The sequence below is a fragment of the Haliotis asinina genome, chromosome 2, assembly GCF_037392515.1.
Source record: "Haliotis asinina isolate JCU_RB_2024 chromosome 2, JCU_Hal_asi_v2, whole genome shotgun sequence".
NCBI classification, from domain to species: Eukaryota; Metazoa; Mollusca; class Gastropoda; order Lepetellida; family Haliotidae; genus Haliotis; species Haliotis asinina.
In genome coordinates this window covers 31,530,083-31,549,650 of record NC_090281.1, presented here as the reverse complement: position 1 = coordinate 31,549,650, position 19,568 = coordinate 31,530,083, and the positions used below count along the sequence as shown (strand labels likewise).

The 19,568-nt window shown below is 39.6% G+C and overlaps 3 protein-coding genes across 5 annotated transcripts in view; 1 reads left to right on the top strand and 2 right to left on the bottom strand.

The window, feature by feature from the left end:
* The window catches only part of LOC137273590 (papilin-like), a 32,354-nt gene extending 27,299 nt beyond the window's left edge, over positions 1-5,055 (bottom strand). For all 3 annotated transcript variants that reach the window (XM_067806344.1, XM_067806343.1, XM_067806342.1), the window contains exons 1-6: positions 4,886-5,055; positions 4,668-4,736; positions 4,094-4,173; positions 3,063-3,134; positions 2,481-2,592; positions 1,479-1,564 (exon numbers count right to left, since the gene is read on the bottom strand). In XM_067806344.1, the coding sequence (XP_067662445.1) occupies positions 1,479-1,564; positions 2,481-2,592; positions 3,063-3,134; positions 4,094-4,173; positions 4,668-4,736; positions 4,886-4,910 (444 nt within the window). In that variant the 5' untranslated portion in view covers positions 4,911-5,055. The remainder of the gene's footprint in view (positions 1-1,478; positions 1,565-2,480; positions 2,593-3,062; positions 3,135-4,093; positions 4,174-4,667; positions 4,737-4,885) is intronic.
* The window catches only part of LOC137273594 (tubulin beta chain-like), a 142,928-nt gene that overhangs the window by 24,466 nt on the left and 98,894 nt on the right, over positions 1-19,568 (top strand). The gene's annotated exons all lie outside the window — the stretch shown is intronic.
* Positions 7,731-19,523, bottom strand: LOC137272474 (hepatitis A virus cellular receptor 1-like). Its single transcript, XM_067804856.1, has 11 exons — positions 19,328-19,523; positions 17,340-17,375; positions 16,404-16,495; positions 14,747-14,818; positions 14,313-14,412; positions 13,118-13,206; positions 12,132-12,203; positions 10,573-10,672; positions 9,150-9,863; positions 8,612-8,741; positions 7,731-8,190 (listed from the first exon to the last, which is right to left on the bottom strand). Exons 1-11 carry the CDS (start codon positions 19,362-19,364, stop codon positions 8,007-8,009), a joined length of 1,626 nt encoding a protein of 541 aa, XP_067660957.1. The 5' UTR covers positions 19,365-19,523; the 3' UTR covers positions 7,731-8,006.

The following is a 19,568-nucleotide window of genomic DNA, read 5'->3' as shown; positions in this document are numbered from 1 at the left end:
TTACATAAACATGTTACAACATCATCCTTTTACAGTCTCAGTCTTGTTTTAGTACTTTGTTAGACCTTCTCGCTCAGCAATGCATGCCTGAATACGCCTAGGCACACTACCCATCAAAGTTTGTAGGTAATCGTGTGACAGGGTATCCCAATATTGGACCACCTCGGCCTTCATATCTTCATATTTCTCAGTCCCTTTTGGTTTATTCTGTCCTTCATGACTCCCCACACATTCTCAATTGGGTTTAGGTCTGGGCTGTAACTGGGCCAGTCTAAAACTTGAACATTTTTGCCCGACAACCACTGTTTTGTGTAGCGCGCAGTGTGTTTTGGGTCATTATCATGCTGGAAAATCCAATCATCTTCATACAATTTTTGTGCTGTCGGAAGAAGGTGACCATTTAGAATGTCAACGTATCTTTCTTTTGTCAAGTTTCCCGTGAAAACATACAATGGCGTCACTCCGCGAGCCGATATGCCACCCCACATGTGAAACTTCGGGCTATGTTTTGGTCGCTGGTAGATAGGTTTGACAGTATCTTTGGTCCAAATTTTCACACAATTAGGGAAAAGCCAAACAGAACTTTCATCCGAAAAGAAAACATTTTCCCAATCTTGATTTTCATGAGCCCGACACCAGTTTAAACGTTTTTCCTTTTGTGCATCTTTCATCAACGGCGAGGGAATTCCACGTTTTTTCACCCAATTAAGTCTCTGTAATTCCTGCCTAACTGTTTCATTGCATACCTGAGGACTTCCTCTGCTAAACATTTCATTTCTGATGTTCTCAACACTTTTCAATTTGCCCCTACTCACAATCTGCCCAAGTCTTCGGCGATCCACAACACTGAATTTCCTAGGCCGACCTGCCCCTGCTTTGTGCTCTATCCCGGTTCCTGTTTGAATATTCTTCAAAGTTCTGTATACTGTAGACAGAGGAATACCATGTCTACAAGCTAACACTTTAGCATCAGCCTCACCCCTTTCAAAATCATCTAGAATGAGCTTTCTTTTCTCTCTTGCTGTAAATTCTGCCATGTCAACACAGGAAGCCGTCTGCTCAGACAAGGGAGATAACTCTTGACGTAATGAGCTGCCTTCTAAGCCTTCAAGAGTTGTCTCCCTTATATAGTATGCTTAGTGCATAGTGAAAGCCCTTTTTCCAATCTTAGCATCATTAGAAAAAAAACAAAGAGTTTCTCAATAATTTCTGGGAACACTGTATAGACAATGGAGTCAGCTATTACTGAGCTTGATGCTCATGCTGTTGATCATTGTATTGTCTTTTTTAGACGAACAGTTCTTTCCCGTAGAAGCCCCTCTCGCTATCTGGTCTGTGTGTAGAGAGTGAAAGGACCCTGAGCATGTTAATGAGATTAATCGGCATCATTGTACCAGGCATATCAAAATCTCTTTCCTGCATTTATATAACATGTAACACAACCACAGGAAAGGACTTGGATGGGAAAGTCGACATACCTCATCAGCGAGACACGTGGCCTCATGTTTGCAAAGTTGTGGGTCGTTTATGAAGCTGCATTTGTAGCACACGTTGCCTTTGGCAGCTACGAAAGGGACAAAACGGTGTTCTGATTTAGAGCTGTTTTATTATTTGTAGTGTTACGACGTTTACAACTTAAACAACAGATCCCGTTAGTCGCCTCTTAGGACAACCTTTTTGTGTTAGGAGAGAGTAACTTCTGTAAATTGTATTATTAATTAAGTAATAATTATTACTGGGTCAAAACATTTAATGTTTTTAATATGGGTCACATTCCGCATGATAAATTTTCAGTGGTATTAGTAATTTATCGGCAGGCCTTTAAGGTAGTTCTATAGAGTTATCTCACTTGAATTATGTTATGAGATAAACACGAGGCTGGTCTAGAGCATTCTACGGTGATGGTGATGGCCGTATGTGCTCGAACTTTCATGAAATGTTGACTTTATATATAATGGCTAGTTGCCGTGTTGTCGACACGGAAATACAAACAGACTACTGGATCTACATAGCCACTGCCTGACAGCTCTCTGTGCTACATTCTGCATAAATGTTTCTCTCTCTGGCACCAGAACTTCGATGAGTTGATATTATATTGTGACCCTTTACTGTAGATTCGAGTCATTTAGCCTTTGTTTTGCTCAATGTAACGTATCATTGAAAATATCAAATGTTATATTTTGCTGGCTCTGTAGGGATTACCTACAACTTTTGTCACGGCAAATTTTTATCCATAACAGTTGTCTTCACAACCTTAGAATTATGATATCCTTACCATTGCAACCAAAATTACACGCAATGTGTCTTCTTAGACAAAGTGTAATTTCTAAGATAACGTGTGACTGACTTCGCAAGAAACTTGAAAGCATACAAAACCACTATTTATCTTAACTCAAAACGGGACAGGAAATCTAAGATTTATGAGCAGTTATTATACACACATATCAATAAACAACCAAATAAGGATTAGTCAAACATACGCCCTGAACTGCAGCCGCCGTTGTTACACAGGTTGCCATGGCAACACTCCTCGCACTTGAGTCTCTCTTCGTCAATCGTTCTTGATGTTCGTACAACTGCCGAATAACATTCCTGGAGCATACCATGGATATGCGTGTTGTCTACTGATCTTGTAAGTACACAGTTGTCATGAATTAACGCCATCTCGAATGGATGTTATTTAAGGAAGCATTACATTACTATCACAACGATATGAGGAGATTAAGTGAGTGGCTGAGTGACTGAGTGAATGAGTGAGGTTTTACGCAATAGCAATAATACAGCAATACGACAGGTATACCAGAAATGAGTTTCAAAACTTGCGTCCATGTAGGGAATCGACCACGTGTCTTCAGCGTGACGAGGGAACGCTTTAACCACTAGGCTATCCCACCACCAGTGAATAGTGAGTGAGTTGAGTGAGTTTAGTTTTACGCCGCTTTTAGCAATATTCCAGCAATATCACGACAGGTCCACCAGACATGAGTTTCAAACTAAGAAACTGCCGATGCGATCTCAAATAAAAGTATATGAATAAAGGCATATTATTCATATGAACTAACTGAAATCCTTCGACATCCGACGTTGAAAATACTCGATACAGGACTTGTTGCATACTCATCTGTGTAACATTGCTGAAACAGAAGACAGCAAAGGAAGGTAAGGGGTAGATAATTTGTTTGTCAGTATTTCAGTCAGATTACCAATGATGTTCTTGGCCTTTTATTTAACATAGATTACAAATCATCTTGTTGGAAAGTGTTTTAGACAGATTACAAATCATCTTGTTGTCCATCATTTTAGACACATCACAAATCACCTTGTTGATCAGTACTTAAGACTGATTACAAATCATCTTATTGACCAGTATTCAAGATTCATTACAAACCATCTTGGTCATCTTGTAAATTATATTCATTCCATTTGCTTGTTTTTAATCAATGCTTGAGCTTGTCACCACTCACCAATGATGTGCAACGTATTCATTTTTTCAGTTATTTTTTGCATTTTTATCGGCATATATTTATCGACAGTCGTAATATTTATTTAACGGTTACCGATATCTGTGATCTATACCTCTGTGATCTATAGCCAGCCACAATGAGTCGCCCTTAATACTCTCACTCTGACGCCACAGGTGATACCAGGTTGTGTGTCCACCAGACTATAGGAATGTAAGTCTAGCGAGGCGCTACTTCCGGTACAAAGGTGGTTTCCCGGCTCCCTTTGCGCGCGCCAACTTGCGATATGCGAGACGAACCCCAGCTTACTTCAGGTACCAGATTTCTGATGACAAGCGCATATTCAAGAACCAGTTCTGGCTCAAAATTGGGCGACTGGACCCACTGTACAGCTATATTTACCTGCTGACATTCGTAATATTTGTCAGGATGGTTTGATGTGGGGATGGTTTTATGAGAAATATGCAAGGATCATCAGTCCCTTACTGTCCCCTTACAACCATATGCACGGGACTGTTCGAACAGATGTGAAACGTTGTTTGCCACATGGAGTTGTAGGGTCTCGCGAAGTAACGTGACCTACTTAAGGGCTCTATTCTACTGAGGTAACGTCTATGACAATTTGACCCTACCTCATAAGATCCACACTGTGTGGTGACGTTACACAGATACGGGTCTTCCACACTTGCACAGGAGTAGCAGAGCGGACCAACTGAAATCAGTTACATGCATGAATTATTCTCTGATCTTTGTAAATAAAAGTGAGGTGTTTAGGTTGAGGATAAAGGCCCTGTGTAGCTTTTAATTTGTTTGTTTGTCACACCGAAATCATGTTTCCGGTTCCTCGAATTTAAATATCCGGGTACCCCACCTTGACAGCGTTGGAACCAGAAGATCCGGACTTAAATTGATCTTCAGCAACCAATCTTTGTCGTAAGATTCGGCTAACAGTATCGGCTTGTCAAGTTCGCTTCTTTGATTGACACGTGTCATCGTATTCCAGTTCTGCAGACCGATGCTCATTAACACTGGATTGTCTGGTCCAAATTCGATCAGTAACAGACCGCCGCCGTATACCTGGAATATTGCTGACAACGGCGTTTATTAACAAACATACACAAGGTTAATGAATGTCATGTAATATCCCTCATGCTGTTGCAGTAGTTGCGGTCGTGGAAGTCTTCGTCGTTGTTGATGTATACAAACCTGGCTCTGAGTCAATCCTATTGACTGTAGTACTTGGAGCACAGATTGAAGTGTTCAACAGGGACATAACTGAAACACAATTAGTACACATTATTTTATCATCACTTAGTATATCGTTTTTCACTATCAAACATATTTGAACTCATAAATGACCCGACTGTTCATAGCCAGCCAGCATACAGCTCAAGTACTAGAGAGAGATAAACAAACAAACTTACAAAGAACAAGTATTTCCGGAAACATGGTGTCTCAGGAGACTGTTGGTCCTGTCTCACAATAAAAGTCAAGATTTCTGACCCAAAGGCTATTTGTCACCAGGACAAAAGCAAGAAATTATTTGAGAAATATTCTGTCAGGTGCAGCCTTCTGCAAAATAGGATCAACACCTGTCCTATCTTATCTCACACCAGACCTGCAAGCTGTTCGTTCTTGAAGGCTGTGTTTTTTATATACACTGTATTCTGCTAAAGGACTTATGAAACTTGCGCTGTTTCGCGTGACCAAACTTTCTCTTTCTCTGGTTCATATGTTATGTATTATATGTTCATCTACCTTTAATAATACAGGCAGTTACAGTGTACGTGTTGCATCGGTATTCTTAAAAATCAAGGCTCCATCGAAATCCTGAATTTCATGGTAGGCAATACGCATATGTTTCTTAAAATTACTTTTCCATCAGAAGTAAAATGTGTCCACATGAAGCTCGACAAGGTTTTCAGTATTTGCAAACACGTAAATAGTGTCAGCCGTTCTTCAATATCATTCAACTGGTTCGGATAAGATATTGATTTCAGTTATCATTTTCAATATCTAATTATTCTTTCACAAAGAGGTTGACTGTGATTTACCCAATACCGAACCACTGAAGCTAAAACATCCATACAATGTCCTCCAGATAGCTATAGCTGGCTCTTATAATGTGTGATATTATGGTTGTGTGCCGATGAACATAAATTAATCTTGAGAAGGCTATAGAGACTGACTGATTCTAAATGTATGGTGTTAAAACATACACCTTCTATATATTGTATTATCAGAAAGAGTTGTGACGTAATTCTGGCTTACAACAGATGGCTTTACACATGGATTTATCTTTTATTTCTTCTATACGACTTTCTCTCCATGTAGGGTAGCCTGGTCCTGATCAATTCCCCACAATGAGTGAAGCCCATTTCTGGTCTTTCGCGGTTGTCGTTTCTGGATTGTAGGTAAATACGGCGCAATAATATATCCACTCAACTTAATTGTCCTTGGTTGAAATAGTGCCATCGTTTCCAAGAAAATTCAAGATTGCAATTAACTTGATCTGTTGATGAATTTCAACAATTGTGCAGTTTCTAAATCTTACTTAAAGACATTAGGGTGGTGATAAATTGAACGAAATAGACTGTGTTTGCTAAAAGAATTATATTAAGCAGTACAGTTGATTTTTCGAGAGCTTCTGCTCCTTTGTAGTTTCCAGGATCTGTGACTTCGGTCATGTTCTGTTATGGGACATGTTATGTATGCATGACACCAGTATGACTATCGGATGACACATGGCATTGGTCATAAACGCTTTTAAGACTTTACTTAATTGAATACAGTAACACGGATCAAACAAGCTCAAGCAGTAGACGTATGACTGTCATTGAAATCGCCGAAGAAAGAGACAGGAAAGGATGAACCTCAAAAGGGGAGAACCATAGAAAACAAAGGTTAGTTTTGTCGCCAGCGCAATCGCAGGAGTTGCTGTTCCAAAGTTGATCTGAGTTATCTGTCTTGTTCTTCAGGCTGCCGTATAGTTTTGTTTCACTCACGGATCTAAATATGTAGTTGATGAGACAGTTTGACCAATTTTTTTTAGACTTTTGGACTGTTCACCAATATTAGATTATCAATACTAAAAAATCTTATTTGCATTATTTCCGTTTTGTTTTGGAACTCGATTGAAGAACACCAAATAAATCCCAAATCACACGCAGGCATTTATTAAATTCAATTGTATGCAATATTTAATGCTGTTTTTAATGTAAGCATATTTATTGGATATTTTGAGAGATATCATTTCGTAAGCATTTATTTGTTATGGATTCATAATATCATCTGGAATCTAAATGCAAAAATCAAAACCAAACACAAATCAAATTTGAAAGTAATCTTAACCATAATGGAAATTTGACTGGATTGCCAAATATAATGAGAGGTGTAGGTGAAAAAAACACTGGTTGATAGATAGTTGTTTAAGGCCGCGATCAGCAATAGTCTGTGGTCTGTAAATGACCAGACCAGACAGTCCAGTGACTCTCAGCGTGAGGATCGATCTACGCAGTTGGAATACAATGACCTGTCAACCAACAGACAGCGAGCTTGACAACCCGATCCCGTTTGTCGCCTCTTACGGACAGCATGGGTTGCTGGTGACCAGTTCTAACCACGATCAGCAAAAGAACAAGAACCTCTCGGGCAGTGGAAACATCATAAATCTTCTTCGACAAAACTATGTTCCAGAAAGTATTACTGACGGCCATATGTTTCAGCATTGTTTCAGAAATGTGGACCACAAAGAGATTACGCTCAAATATGATCAGCAGCCAAACCCTTGTGTTGATTCGAAATGAAGAACACTAACAACTTGAGTTATTGGTTTTCCTCTAATGACACCTGACAACATTATGGCACCACCATCGAAATCATTCTCATATACTGTGATTTGTCATCCAAATTATCCACAACTGAATGTTGATTCAATGATGTTGCTATTGGTTGTTTATTCATTTTCACTAATCGCAAAATCTGATTTATTAATGAGTGAGTTTTGTTTTACACCAAAACCAGCTGTAAATACCAGCTATATGACGGTGGTATGTAAATAATCTAGCCGGGACCATAGACTCCAATGGTCAAAACCATGAGCATCGATCCCGTTAGTCTCCTCTTCCGACAAGGAAGAATATTGCTGAAAGCGGCGTAAAACCACCAAAACTTACTCACTCGCTTTTATAATGGAACAGAAATGCATCAGGTGAATTGTTCAGGGGATGACGTTACGCAGTTATCGAAATAACAACAGATTCTCGCCAATTTTCACAAATATCTATACACACTTGTGGGATGCGAAAATTAATTTGAACGATTTTCATCTTCTGGTTTTCAGCGGTTGCTCACCACTTGCTCCTTTGAAAACTTTCTTTTTCAGTTCATTATTCCTGTTTTCTTCGATTCAGGAGTCTTCAAGTTGCCATATGCCCATGAACACAATTGTCATACAATTTAAACATAATGTTAGTACACATATCATCTGCTCCATAAGCAGCGTTGTCAGATCTGGATGAAGTTCAATCTTCTCAACATGTCGATTTACGAGCCTCTGTAGAGTGTGTTGGTCGGTGGTACATCATCAGTGTTGCATCTGTCGGTAGTGCAGCAATAGTCGCAGCTGAAGTCTATCTGGTCCTGAAGGTGCTGGTGGAGATTCACACACTCCTCTCTGTCTGAAGTCTGCTCCCACCACAGCTTCTCACAAGTCTGTTTCGAGGCACATCTATAAAACGCATTGCAAACAGATTATATACATGGATGCACAACTTCTTTACTACATTACATTCGTCCACTATTTGATCGATAAACCCGTGAAGATCCAGATTAGAAATGGTCTTCAGTAACAATGCTTGTCGAAAGAGGGGGTGTAGTCAGACTCTGACTTGGTTGACAAATGCCATCTTGTCCCAATTGATTAGATCGATGCTCATGCTCTTGATCAATGGATTGTCCGGTCCAGACTCGAGTCTACGCAGTTTGGATACGGTGGCATGTGCCAACCAAGTCAGCGAGTTTGACTACCCGATGCCGCTAATCGAATTTTACGACAAGCATGGGCTACTGAAGAACAATTCTAAACCGGATGTTCACAGGTCGACGCACTAGAGAGTGGAGAAGTATCAGCAGGTTCTGGTGACACTTACGTCTTTGTCATTGCCACTTGACCACTGCTGGACACCTTGATATTCGTGTAGCAGTACTTCGTTGGATAGTCACACTTTCGGTAATCGTGGGACACAAAACACGCGAATGACGAGCAGACTTGGCAGAGCACTGCAAAACAGAAATGACGCATTCTACAGAGGCAAAGTGTTTTCGATACCTTAAAGTTCCGGACTTCAGTAAGAGCTTTGGATAGAATGAGATGTTTAACGGTATCGGGTTGTCTAATTCGCTGACACATGATGACTCAGTTGTTACAGACCGTCGCCATATACCTGGAATACCGCGGCGCAAAACAATAAACGAACACATAGATATGTTTTCACTTAAATGGGTTAATTTCATTTGCATGTAACATGTAGCTTACATGTAGCTCTGGCTATCGACATAGAGCACAGAGATATAGTCAATGAGGATATATCTGTCAAATACATTTGGAGCATTTCAGGTAGAATTCCACGTATCTAATTCCTAAGGATTTTCCCATGATAAGATTATAATCTTCTGGGTATTACGTACCTCCTGTGGGTACTGCTGTTGTGGTTGTTTTGATTGTTGTGGGTGTTGAAGTAGTTGTAGTAGTAGTTGTTGTAGATGGTGTCATTGTTTCTGTAGTGGTGGTTGTTGTTGTAGTTGTTGATGGTGTCGTGGTGGTTGTGGTTATAGTTGTTGATGGTGTCGGCGTGGTTGTCGTTGTTGTTGAAGGTGTCGTGATGGTGGTGGTTGAAGGTGTCGTTGTGGTAGTGGTTGTTGAAGTTGGTGACGTAGTTGTCATTGAAGGTGTCGTGGTGGTTGTAGTTGTAGTTGTTGATGGTCTCAGCGTGGTTGTAGTGCTTGTTGTTGTTGAAAGCGTCGTGGTAGTGGTTGTAGGTGTTGAAGGTGTCGTTGTGGTAGTGGTTTTTAAAGTTGGTGACGTGGTTGTCGTTGAAGGCGTCGTGGTGGTTGTTGACGTCTTTGTAGGAGTCGTTGTGGTGGTAGCTGTTGTTGAAGGTGTCGTGATGGTGGTGGTTGAAAGTGTCGTTGTGGTAGTGGTTGTTGAAGTTGGTGAAGTGGTTGTCGTTGAAGGCGTCGTGGCGGTTGCCGTTGTAGGGGTCGTTGCGGTGGTAGCTGTTGTGGATGTTGTAGAAGGTGTGGTAGATGTTGTCGTTATGGTAGTACTGGCTGAATTAGGAAGAGTAGAAGGTAACCCGGTTGTGGACAGATGAATAGGTTTCCTAGTAACCGTAGTAGTTCCTGAAACAAAAGAGTCAAGTGAATCATATTTTCCTTTTTCATAAGTGTATATTTCCGGTTAAAATGAATTCTTTTCTTCAATCATTGTGTTTTGCCAACAAATTAAGTTCAAAACTTTTGGGTTAATTTCTCAAACCCAAAAGGAAATTGCAAGTTAATGAAACATTTCACCAATCCCAAACCAATCGGCCAGCATCTCAGTCATACTGGGTGAAACCCATGAAGATCCGGGTTAGAACTGATCTTCAGTCACCCATAGTGGGCGTACTGTTGGGTGGTCAGGCTCGTTGAGTTGGGTTACCGTAGCCCAATTGCTTAGATTGATGATCATGTTGTTGATCACTAGATTTTGTTTATTGCATGCATGCAGCCATATAACTGGAATACTGGGTGTGGCGTTAAACAGCAACCATCTAACCAGCGAAACAGAACCAAGCTTGAAGACTTACGAATATATTAAGTTGTCGTATATTAAATAACCAGCAACTTTGAGAAGATATATGAATGAGTTTTATGTCATTTATAGCAATATTCCAGCACAAGCATGGTTGGGGACACCGGAAATGGTTTTTCACACGTTTTACCGATTTAGGGAATCGAACCCGGGTCTACAGTGTGACGAGAGAACTGTTTAGCAACTAGGCTGTCCCACCGCCCCTACGATTCATCAACGTAAAATTCTGTCGCATATAGGAAAGAGCAATCTTACTGTTCATATTTTCGCCCATGTTGCAATAGTCAATGTCACAACACAGATCTTTAACTTCATCGTCAGTGAGAGCCCTATGCAGCACATGACCGCCACAATACTGGAATAAATAATAATGATAATAACAACTGACTACATGTATTTGTATAGCAGATATATTCATGTCAGTGATATGCTAAACTGCACAAAAAGGGTTCTGGAGTCACTATATACAAGCGCGTCAAAGAAGAGAGATTATTGGGAGTCACTGGTGAAAAGCTAATTTGTAGAGGCATGTCATGGGTTAGCTCCCGAGCCAGGAGAGATCAGTACAGAGGCGGATCGAAGATGCCCATGAAGGTTGTTCATAGCAGCAGAGTATTAGAAGGTTCCACGTCCATGTCGACCTGACCGTAATTTAGAGACTTTGGGGACGTTTTTACTCCGAGACAGCAGAGATTGAGCTGGCATATGGTAAACTGGAGCAGAGCCAAAGAGACAACAGAACACAACACACAAGACGCATAAATCCTTATGTTTGAAGGGTCGAACAATCCATTCTCGAACATAATTGCACCCCTGACTTGAATCTCGTCATCGCAGTCGCGCACATACACCCCGCCATATAGCTAGAATATTGCTGAGTGATGTGTACAACTAAACTCACTCACTCACCAATGAGGTCGCTAAGTTGTGTAAACCGCGCGCGCATGTCTGTCTGTGTGTGTGCGTGCATGTATGCTTGTGTGAGAAAGAGAGAGAGGGAGAGAGGCATGTTATGGTATCACATATTTGCGTAGATCGATGCTCATACTCCTGATCACTGGATCGTCTGGTCAAGACTCGATTATTCAGAGACTTCTTGCAAGGCAGTAGTTCCGCTTTTACAATACAAAATATTTATTGTTCTGTCCAAATAGAATCAAATAACGTCAGCAAAACTAAATTTGATAACATCAAAAGACCAACTCTAATGATTTGATGACTCCACAAAAATGTATTTTAAGAAACAGTAATTATTTTGTTGTCACTTTTCGCTATTTTTGCGAGGGGGTACATCAAAGGGAGTTTTTTTTTTTCAGAAACATCAAGACTCAGCATTCTTTTTCATTGACGTTCTATATTGTAAGAGAACGGTCGCGAATGTCTTCTCATCACTGGAACGTCTAAAACGTGGTGTAGGACGACATTACTTTCCCAGCTTGTCGACCTGAGTTTGGCGATTTGAATTAGGAAAATTTCCAACTCAACAGCATTTCTAAAATAAGAAAAAAATAAATAAAAATAAACCTAAAGACCACCAGAACCCTCTCTGTTGCATTTGCGTCTTTAATCTGTAAAACATAATGAGAAATCCCAAACAACTTAAGTTATCTATCTACCAAATTTATATATTGTCTACAAGGCTTGAGTGAAAAATCCATTTCGGTATATTCTGGGAAAAGCCTTTTTTCTGCGTTTTCTCAAACTTAATTCAAAAGTCAGACTGAAGATTGTTTCGAGAAAATTAGCGCCAGGTAATGAGATTCGCATTTGAAGTGAGTATGTTTCCGATATAATTTAATCGCGTCATTACTTACGTCTTTCTTTATACAGTCCAGGTTGTATCGAAGATAGGCCTCATCAGATATGTAGGCACCTCGGACACACACCTGAAAACATTCAGACACGAAAATGGTGAACTCATTGACGATTCAGTCTGTGACGGAATGTGCAAAATATACAAAAAATATGCAAAATATAACAGCCACAGAACCTAAACTCTGACTTTGTGTGAAGTTTATAAATGGTAACTATATAGACATGACCCCTTACGTTTATGATATTTTATACTTTGGGAACTTGCCTTTCGTTTGCCTTTCAGTATACACGTGTCTTTACAAATGTAATTCTACTCAATGTCTCACTGTTATTACGTGCTACTGCACTAGTTAGATGTCTCTGACCAATGCTTGAGAACGGTACCCTGAACTTTTAGGGGGTTGTGGAGTAGATAGTGGTTCGCTCGTGACAGCGAAAGTTCGAGTTCGATTTCCCGCATCATGGACACAAAGGGTGAAGTCCATTTCCGGTGCCCCACGTCATGATATTGGTGGACTATTGCTAAAGGCGGAGTAAAATTAAACTTACTCACTCTAGGACAGTAAGGCAGTTTAAGGCGAGACTGTTTAAGGTTAGACTGGCTTTTCGTCTCCAAACGCATTGAAAAGCAATCAAATTGTTCTGTAGTGTAATTTTTGTGGTTTGGTGAATGGCAAACTAAATATGCTCCACAGTTTGTTCCCATGCCGCGATTTTGAATCCTGTTCGGAATATTTCAAAACCACAAGAGTTTATCCAAAATTGCCTCTGTTCACCCAACAGAAAATGGGTATATGGGGATATGCGATGTGACTATAACCTATAACTATAAACTATAAACAGCTGGGTTATCCCGGCCAATAATGATCGGCCCGAGGTATGAACATGGTGTCGGTGTGGATTTGGTGCAGTATGAATGGACTATCCATTGATTTTTTTTCAAGAATAAGAGGACAAGCAAAGGATTATTATTAGAGCAACTCACTTCGTTAGAACGGCACGTGGTAACCTTCTCGCAGTGGGTGGGACTGGCCATGGCCGAGCAAGAACCACAGGTTATCTCTTTCGCTTTTTCTATGGTATGTTAAACCGGAAATGGTTAGTAATTCTGTATAAGTTCAGTTTCAGATAGTAGTGTGGAATAACGACTGTTATTTATACAGCGAATGCAAGACGATACCCCGTGCAATAACATATTTATAAATAGAAACGAGGAAATGATTTGGTATCTAACGAGCGAAAGAAAGTAAACCATGGATATCATAAATATGTTTTTATAAGGGACCTCGTTTAGTATATTATTAATTACCCACACAACATTAGCAAAACAATATATCAGAATGCAGCTTACAGAACGTAGTGAATTACGCCGTCGTGGGGTCACGTACATGAATACATTTCATTTACGATTGTAATGTTATATATAATATTCTTTCTCTGACATTCTAAATAGATTAATGCTGACAATCGTAAATGAAATGTATTCATGCAGCAAAACTGAATTTGATAACATCGAAAGGCCAACTCTAATGATTTGACTCATAATTTTGGACCCCAAAAACTGTGTTTTAAGAAGCAATAATTATTTTGTTGTCGCTATTTTTAGAAAGTATATATAATATAGTAGTAATACAACTACTAGTATGTTTGGTGTTACTGTATGCTATATGTATATATATATATATATATATATATATATATATATATATATATATATATATATATACAGCAACACCAAACATACTAGTGGTTGTATTACAAAGACGTACTTTCTAAACTGCTACGTATCCTCAATCTAGACGAAGCAAATACGTTGTAGAAGAAGAATTTCTTGTAATTTTTGGCGGCGATCTCTTTTCCAGAATAGAATATCCTCATAAAGAGTCCATTGTAGGATAAAATAATAAATAGCTTCTGATGAATGAGTGAATGAGCTTCTATTCAAGATGATGCCAGAAAACACACACACACACACACACACACACACACACACACACACACACACACACACAGAGAGAGAGAGAGAGAGAGAGAGAGAGAGAGAGAGAGAGACAGGGATTATGGCCATGAATGAATAAGGATCCTATTCCAGTAAAAGCAGATCCTGGTAACAACGGATTGAAACTCGAGTATCAACGGAGTATGGAACTGCAGATATTTTAGTAATGTGTTGCACCTACTGTATATATCTCGATTACACTCCGGGTGTTTTGTGCAACATTTCTCAACAAACACAGTCTCTCCATTTTCTCGACGACCAACATGGAGAGCATGGCATTCCTGAAGAAATAAAAGAACACGAAAATATCACCTGACGTCTCATGTCAATAATTATTCCACGTGGCAGTATCTCGGTGGGTGATCAAAAACATCGTCTAAAAATACTTTCCCCTTGTGGAGATTCGGACGTCCCGGCCTTTGGCGAATAACTTATAATGAATATTTATTGCCTCAGTCGGACATCGCTGTGAAATCTGATGCATCTAACTTTTCAAGACTTCAAGATATCTTCCAGGGAACTTCCATTACCTTTTGAAATGTTACTGAGGTGTACACATATCTCTGAAATCATCATCTCTTTTGAAATATTTCTGGAGCGTTCTTCCATACATACGTGTTTGTCCTTGCAACCCAGTCTATAAAACAGATGCCCTTGCGATGATACAAACTGAGCAACATGGCATGCCTGAAACAGAATCAAGGACAAATATAATGGAGAGAATTAACTGTAATACTCTGTTGACGAGAGATATGAGTCAATTTCAGTCGAAATTATCAAAAGTAAACGATGTGGTATCCTGACATGTAACAGTACTGGGTTTCGATCCACGAAGCGTTCGTACCGATACGGCATTCGTTACCCACATGATAAACTATAGAGTTATGACATGTCGTAACGTTACGAGCTCTATGTGGATCAGGTCCCTGTTTCATGACACTCGTTACCCATATGATAAACTATAGAGTTACGACACGTCGTAATGTTACGAGCTCTATGTGGATCAGGTCCCTGTTTCACGACATTCGTTACCCATATGATAAACTATAGAGTTACGACACGTCGTAACGTTACGAGCTCTATGTGGATCAGGCCCCTGTTTCATGACACTCGTTACCCATATGATAAACTATAGAGTTACGACACGTCGCAACGTTACGAGCTCTATGTGGATCAGGTCCCTGTTTCACGACATCCGTTACCCATATGATAAACTATAGAGATACGACACGTTGTAACGTTACGAGCTCTATGTGGATCAGGTCCCTGTTTCACGACATCCGTTACCCACATGATAAACTATAGAGTTACGACACGTTGTAACGTTACGAACGCTTTGTGGGATCACGACCCTGCATGATAGCAAAGAATATGCCGACGTGGTTTTCGCCAAAATGTATAATGTAATTGAAACTTCATTTACATAATTAGCATGGAAATGTGCTTCTCACATTAAACATGGGCAGGATTTCTAACTTCTGTAAGTATATTTTTATACCGTTCTGCATAGACCCAGTTTACTCTTCATAAACTGTGGCATAGGTGTTGATTATACAGACTTTAAGGCTGGCTGTCGGTATAGGTCAAAGCTTTGCTTTGAGTGAAATCCATGTGGTGATGGATTCTCAAAACATTCATTATTGTTGTATCAACATTGATTCAATGCCATAACTCTCCCCATTTCGACAACCGTACATTGAAAGTATAGTTCCTCTACTTATCAAAGCTGCCCCTGGGTCAGATTAACTTGAATTGCAACTGCGAACTATAATTGACTGATTTTCGCTTAACATACTCAAGTAATATTCTAGCTATATGGCGGCGGTTTGCAAATAAATGAGTCTGGGCAAGACAATCCAGTGATAAACGGCACGAGCACCATTCTACACAACTCGGATGCGTTGACATCTGTCGGCCAAGTCAATGGGACTGGCCACCTGATTCCGTTAGTCGCCTCTTACTACAAGCATGAGTTACTGAAGATCAGTTCTAACCTCGATCTGCACGGGTTCAATCTGGATTATATTACTTGGAATATTATTGTTCAGATTAACGAGGTATCACTGTGGGTGTAGAGTGAGTGACTTTAGTTTTATGCCGCTTTTACCATTATTCCAACATCAAGGTGGGGGATACCAGAAATGGGCTCCACACTTTGTACCCATATGGGGAATCGAACCCGACTCTTCGGCGTGACGAGCGAACACTTCAACGACTGCCTCACCGCCCCTGAAGGTGTCGACGTATTTGTGGATATAGAAAATGGACTCACCTGATTCTCATCACAATAGGTTGTGTATTTACAGTCGAGCGGGTCTGTGACTCGGTCACAGTGAGAACAGAGCAGACCAGGATGGTGGCTATCTGAAGTGAGACATACGAACATCAGCGTTAGTTTGTTTGTTGTTTCATGTCGCACTCAGCAGTATTATGCTTTACCCTCTGGGCTACCCCACAAACCCCCAGGAAACACAATTCATTAACCTCAGTTACACTGAGTTGATCAAAGTCCAAACTCAGAACGATAGTGGCCATAGGTGAAACAATTCAGCACTGGTTCAAATCTGAGTCTCGACATGTTGCTTTGTGGCCCCACAACAGTCCCCATCGGGGGGCTACCGATAGAGCAGGACATGCCTAACGTTTCCGTGAACACCAGGTGTTACAGATTTTCAGTGACCTATTCATAAATCCTTCATCGATATTTTGTCTTTTACACGCAGTGCGAAATGTTACGGGAGGTATGGAGACTATACTGACCCTCTTTCTGTCAAGTTGAAGACATAAACATTGACGTTTACTTTCATGAGGTTTCATGTTCCGTTTCTTAGCTGCTCAGTATAGATGTTCTGAGGCATGAACGTGATGACGTCTCACGCCTACATCAGATCAGTATTTTCACCCACATAAGTTGCCACCCGATACACTGGACACTGTAATATACGGTCAAACACCGTTACGTTGAATATTACTTGGAGTTTTCCAACTTTCAACACAACCTATGCATTACTGAATAAACAAAGAGTGCTTAAGGACCAAGCTTTTACTTTGAGACAACCGCAAATTCGGCACATCAAAATTAGGCATAACGGTGGTAACCTGTATTGTGGTATCCTGTATAACTGCGGTGATCTATCTAGTTCGGACACAGAGAGTAACTGTATATTCGACAAACATGTTGGATGTTGGAGGTTCAGGGTTTACTTACGATTTAATGTCTTACTATACTGTAAAGTTGTCACAGCTGAAATAAGTTAAAAAAGAAATGTATGATTAAAAGGTCAAGTATAGCAATAAACAATCTGCAAAGACATTTAGCCCTCATACTACTATAGCGACAACCTCCAGCCACTTCAAAATCTGAAATGAATATAAGTACCACTGTTACCATTCTTACTGACAATATAAGGAAAACATTTAAAACCATAGTGAAGACGTCAAATGTGCCAAACCCCACATCAACAATAAATACTTTGAAAATAAATTAAAGAAACTTTTCATCAAGAAATGTTTAAAAACGTTTTTGCTCCATTCATGTATGCTTAACAAACTTAACAGAAAACATCTTTGTGGTGATGTGTTGACGTGCTTATGCAATTCAGATGCAGTCAAGTACATGCAGCACATATGGGAAATTTAATAATGAAGATGACATTAGCAGATGTAGATGATGAGACTAAAAATAATAACTAAGGAAAAAATGTAGCTTTCATTCATTCATTCATTCATTCATTCATTCATTGTTGACATTTTGAATTTGTTGAGTGTCTTTCCCTGATCCACACAGGTAATCCAGAACAGAACCACTCCTAACCATGGTATGTCCGCAATGTCATGGTATACAAAATGGCTTCTCCACACTTTTAGATAACGAACCAGCCCATATGTAGCTCAGAATAGACTTTTATCTGATAGAGTGTAATGCTAATTGACCTATTGGTAAATATAGTCACAATTTTGGACATGTTTAACTAAGACATCCGTCCAGATATTCAAACATGTTGAATGCAAGTGATCGTCTATAGATCGTTGTGACACATTGAGATTTTGACGGAAAAGCGTGGATGAATTATAAACAGCATGGAAAGAAATCATACACACATATATTACATGAAAAAAAACAAGACATGATTATTCCATGATGGTGTATTTGGTAAGGTCTAGTTTTAGATCATACGTTTGTTTTGTATATAAGTTTTGTAAACTTCTTCAAATTGCAATGCTTCCAGTTATATTTTGGTCTATGAAATGAATTTCAGAACCTCCAGAGTAAGATTCCATACGTTCACTGAACACTATGCCATAGTGAAGTACATGAGGCACTAAGTAATGCTTTATTCATGGTCTGCTTTTAAATAGTATTTAGGGTTATGTTTTATTAGTAATCCAAACATAAATATGTCACACTCACTAGTGATATATATATTCAGATTGGTTGGTTTTATTTCATTTTTGCTGAAGAGATATTTTTCTGATAAGTATTGAGAATCGATATAATTGATATTCAGTTAATAATCATCAGTCTCATTGATCAATATCGACAGCGATCCTTGCGTATGGGATGAATGACTAATAGTAATGAGTGATGAGAATAATACAACGGCAAGAAGAAGAAGAAAAAAAATGAAACAAAAATCTGAAGGATGTGAACCACGATGAGAAAAGAACAATCAGAGGAAGAAAGGTGATTGAGTTCAGTTTTACGGCACACTAGCCAATATTCAGCGGCTGTCTGCAAGTAATCGAATCTGAACCAGACACTCCAGTGATCAACAGCACGAGGAAGGATCTATACAATTTTTGAAAAGACGAAAAAAGAAAAGAAAACGAAAATAAGACGAAGAGGAAGGCGAAGACCATCAAGGAAAACAAAGAAGAGCAAGGATATTTAAACAAGGATGCCAGTACATAGGACGGAGAAATTAAATACAAAACATGTAACACTCAAACCAACAGTGCCCAATGTCATTCATTAACATTAACTTACGACTATCTTAGCGCTAAGAGAGCTTAGAAAATCTAGGCCCAGGTCCAGAATCAACAGTGCAAGCATTAAGTGACACTGGGCCATCTGTTATTCAAGATCTATGCCTGGTGCCTTAACAAGAATTATTGTTTGTCAGGTATCCTGGATATGCAGTGACATTTGACCGTAGATGTGTCAACGGGTATTTATTGAAAAATAGATCAACTCACAAATGAGGAGGAGAGCGATTTCCTTTGCCGCGTTCATTGCAGAATCCGTTATAATTACTTCATGTGAACAGCTGTTGGGTTAGGATTCCTGTCTTATCAACGTTGAAATGCTTCTCATAGTACCGGCAAGTCGTGGACGGTATAAAGGACATGTAACAGCTGCCGGTGTGCTGTAGCCTCACAGTTTTATAGGAATAACATTGTAATCATGTTTATAAGAAAACTATCAAGTATCTGTCGT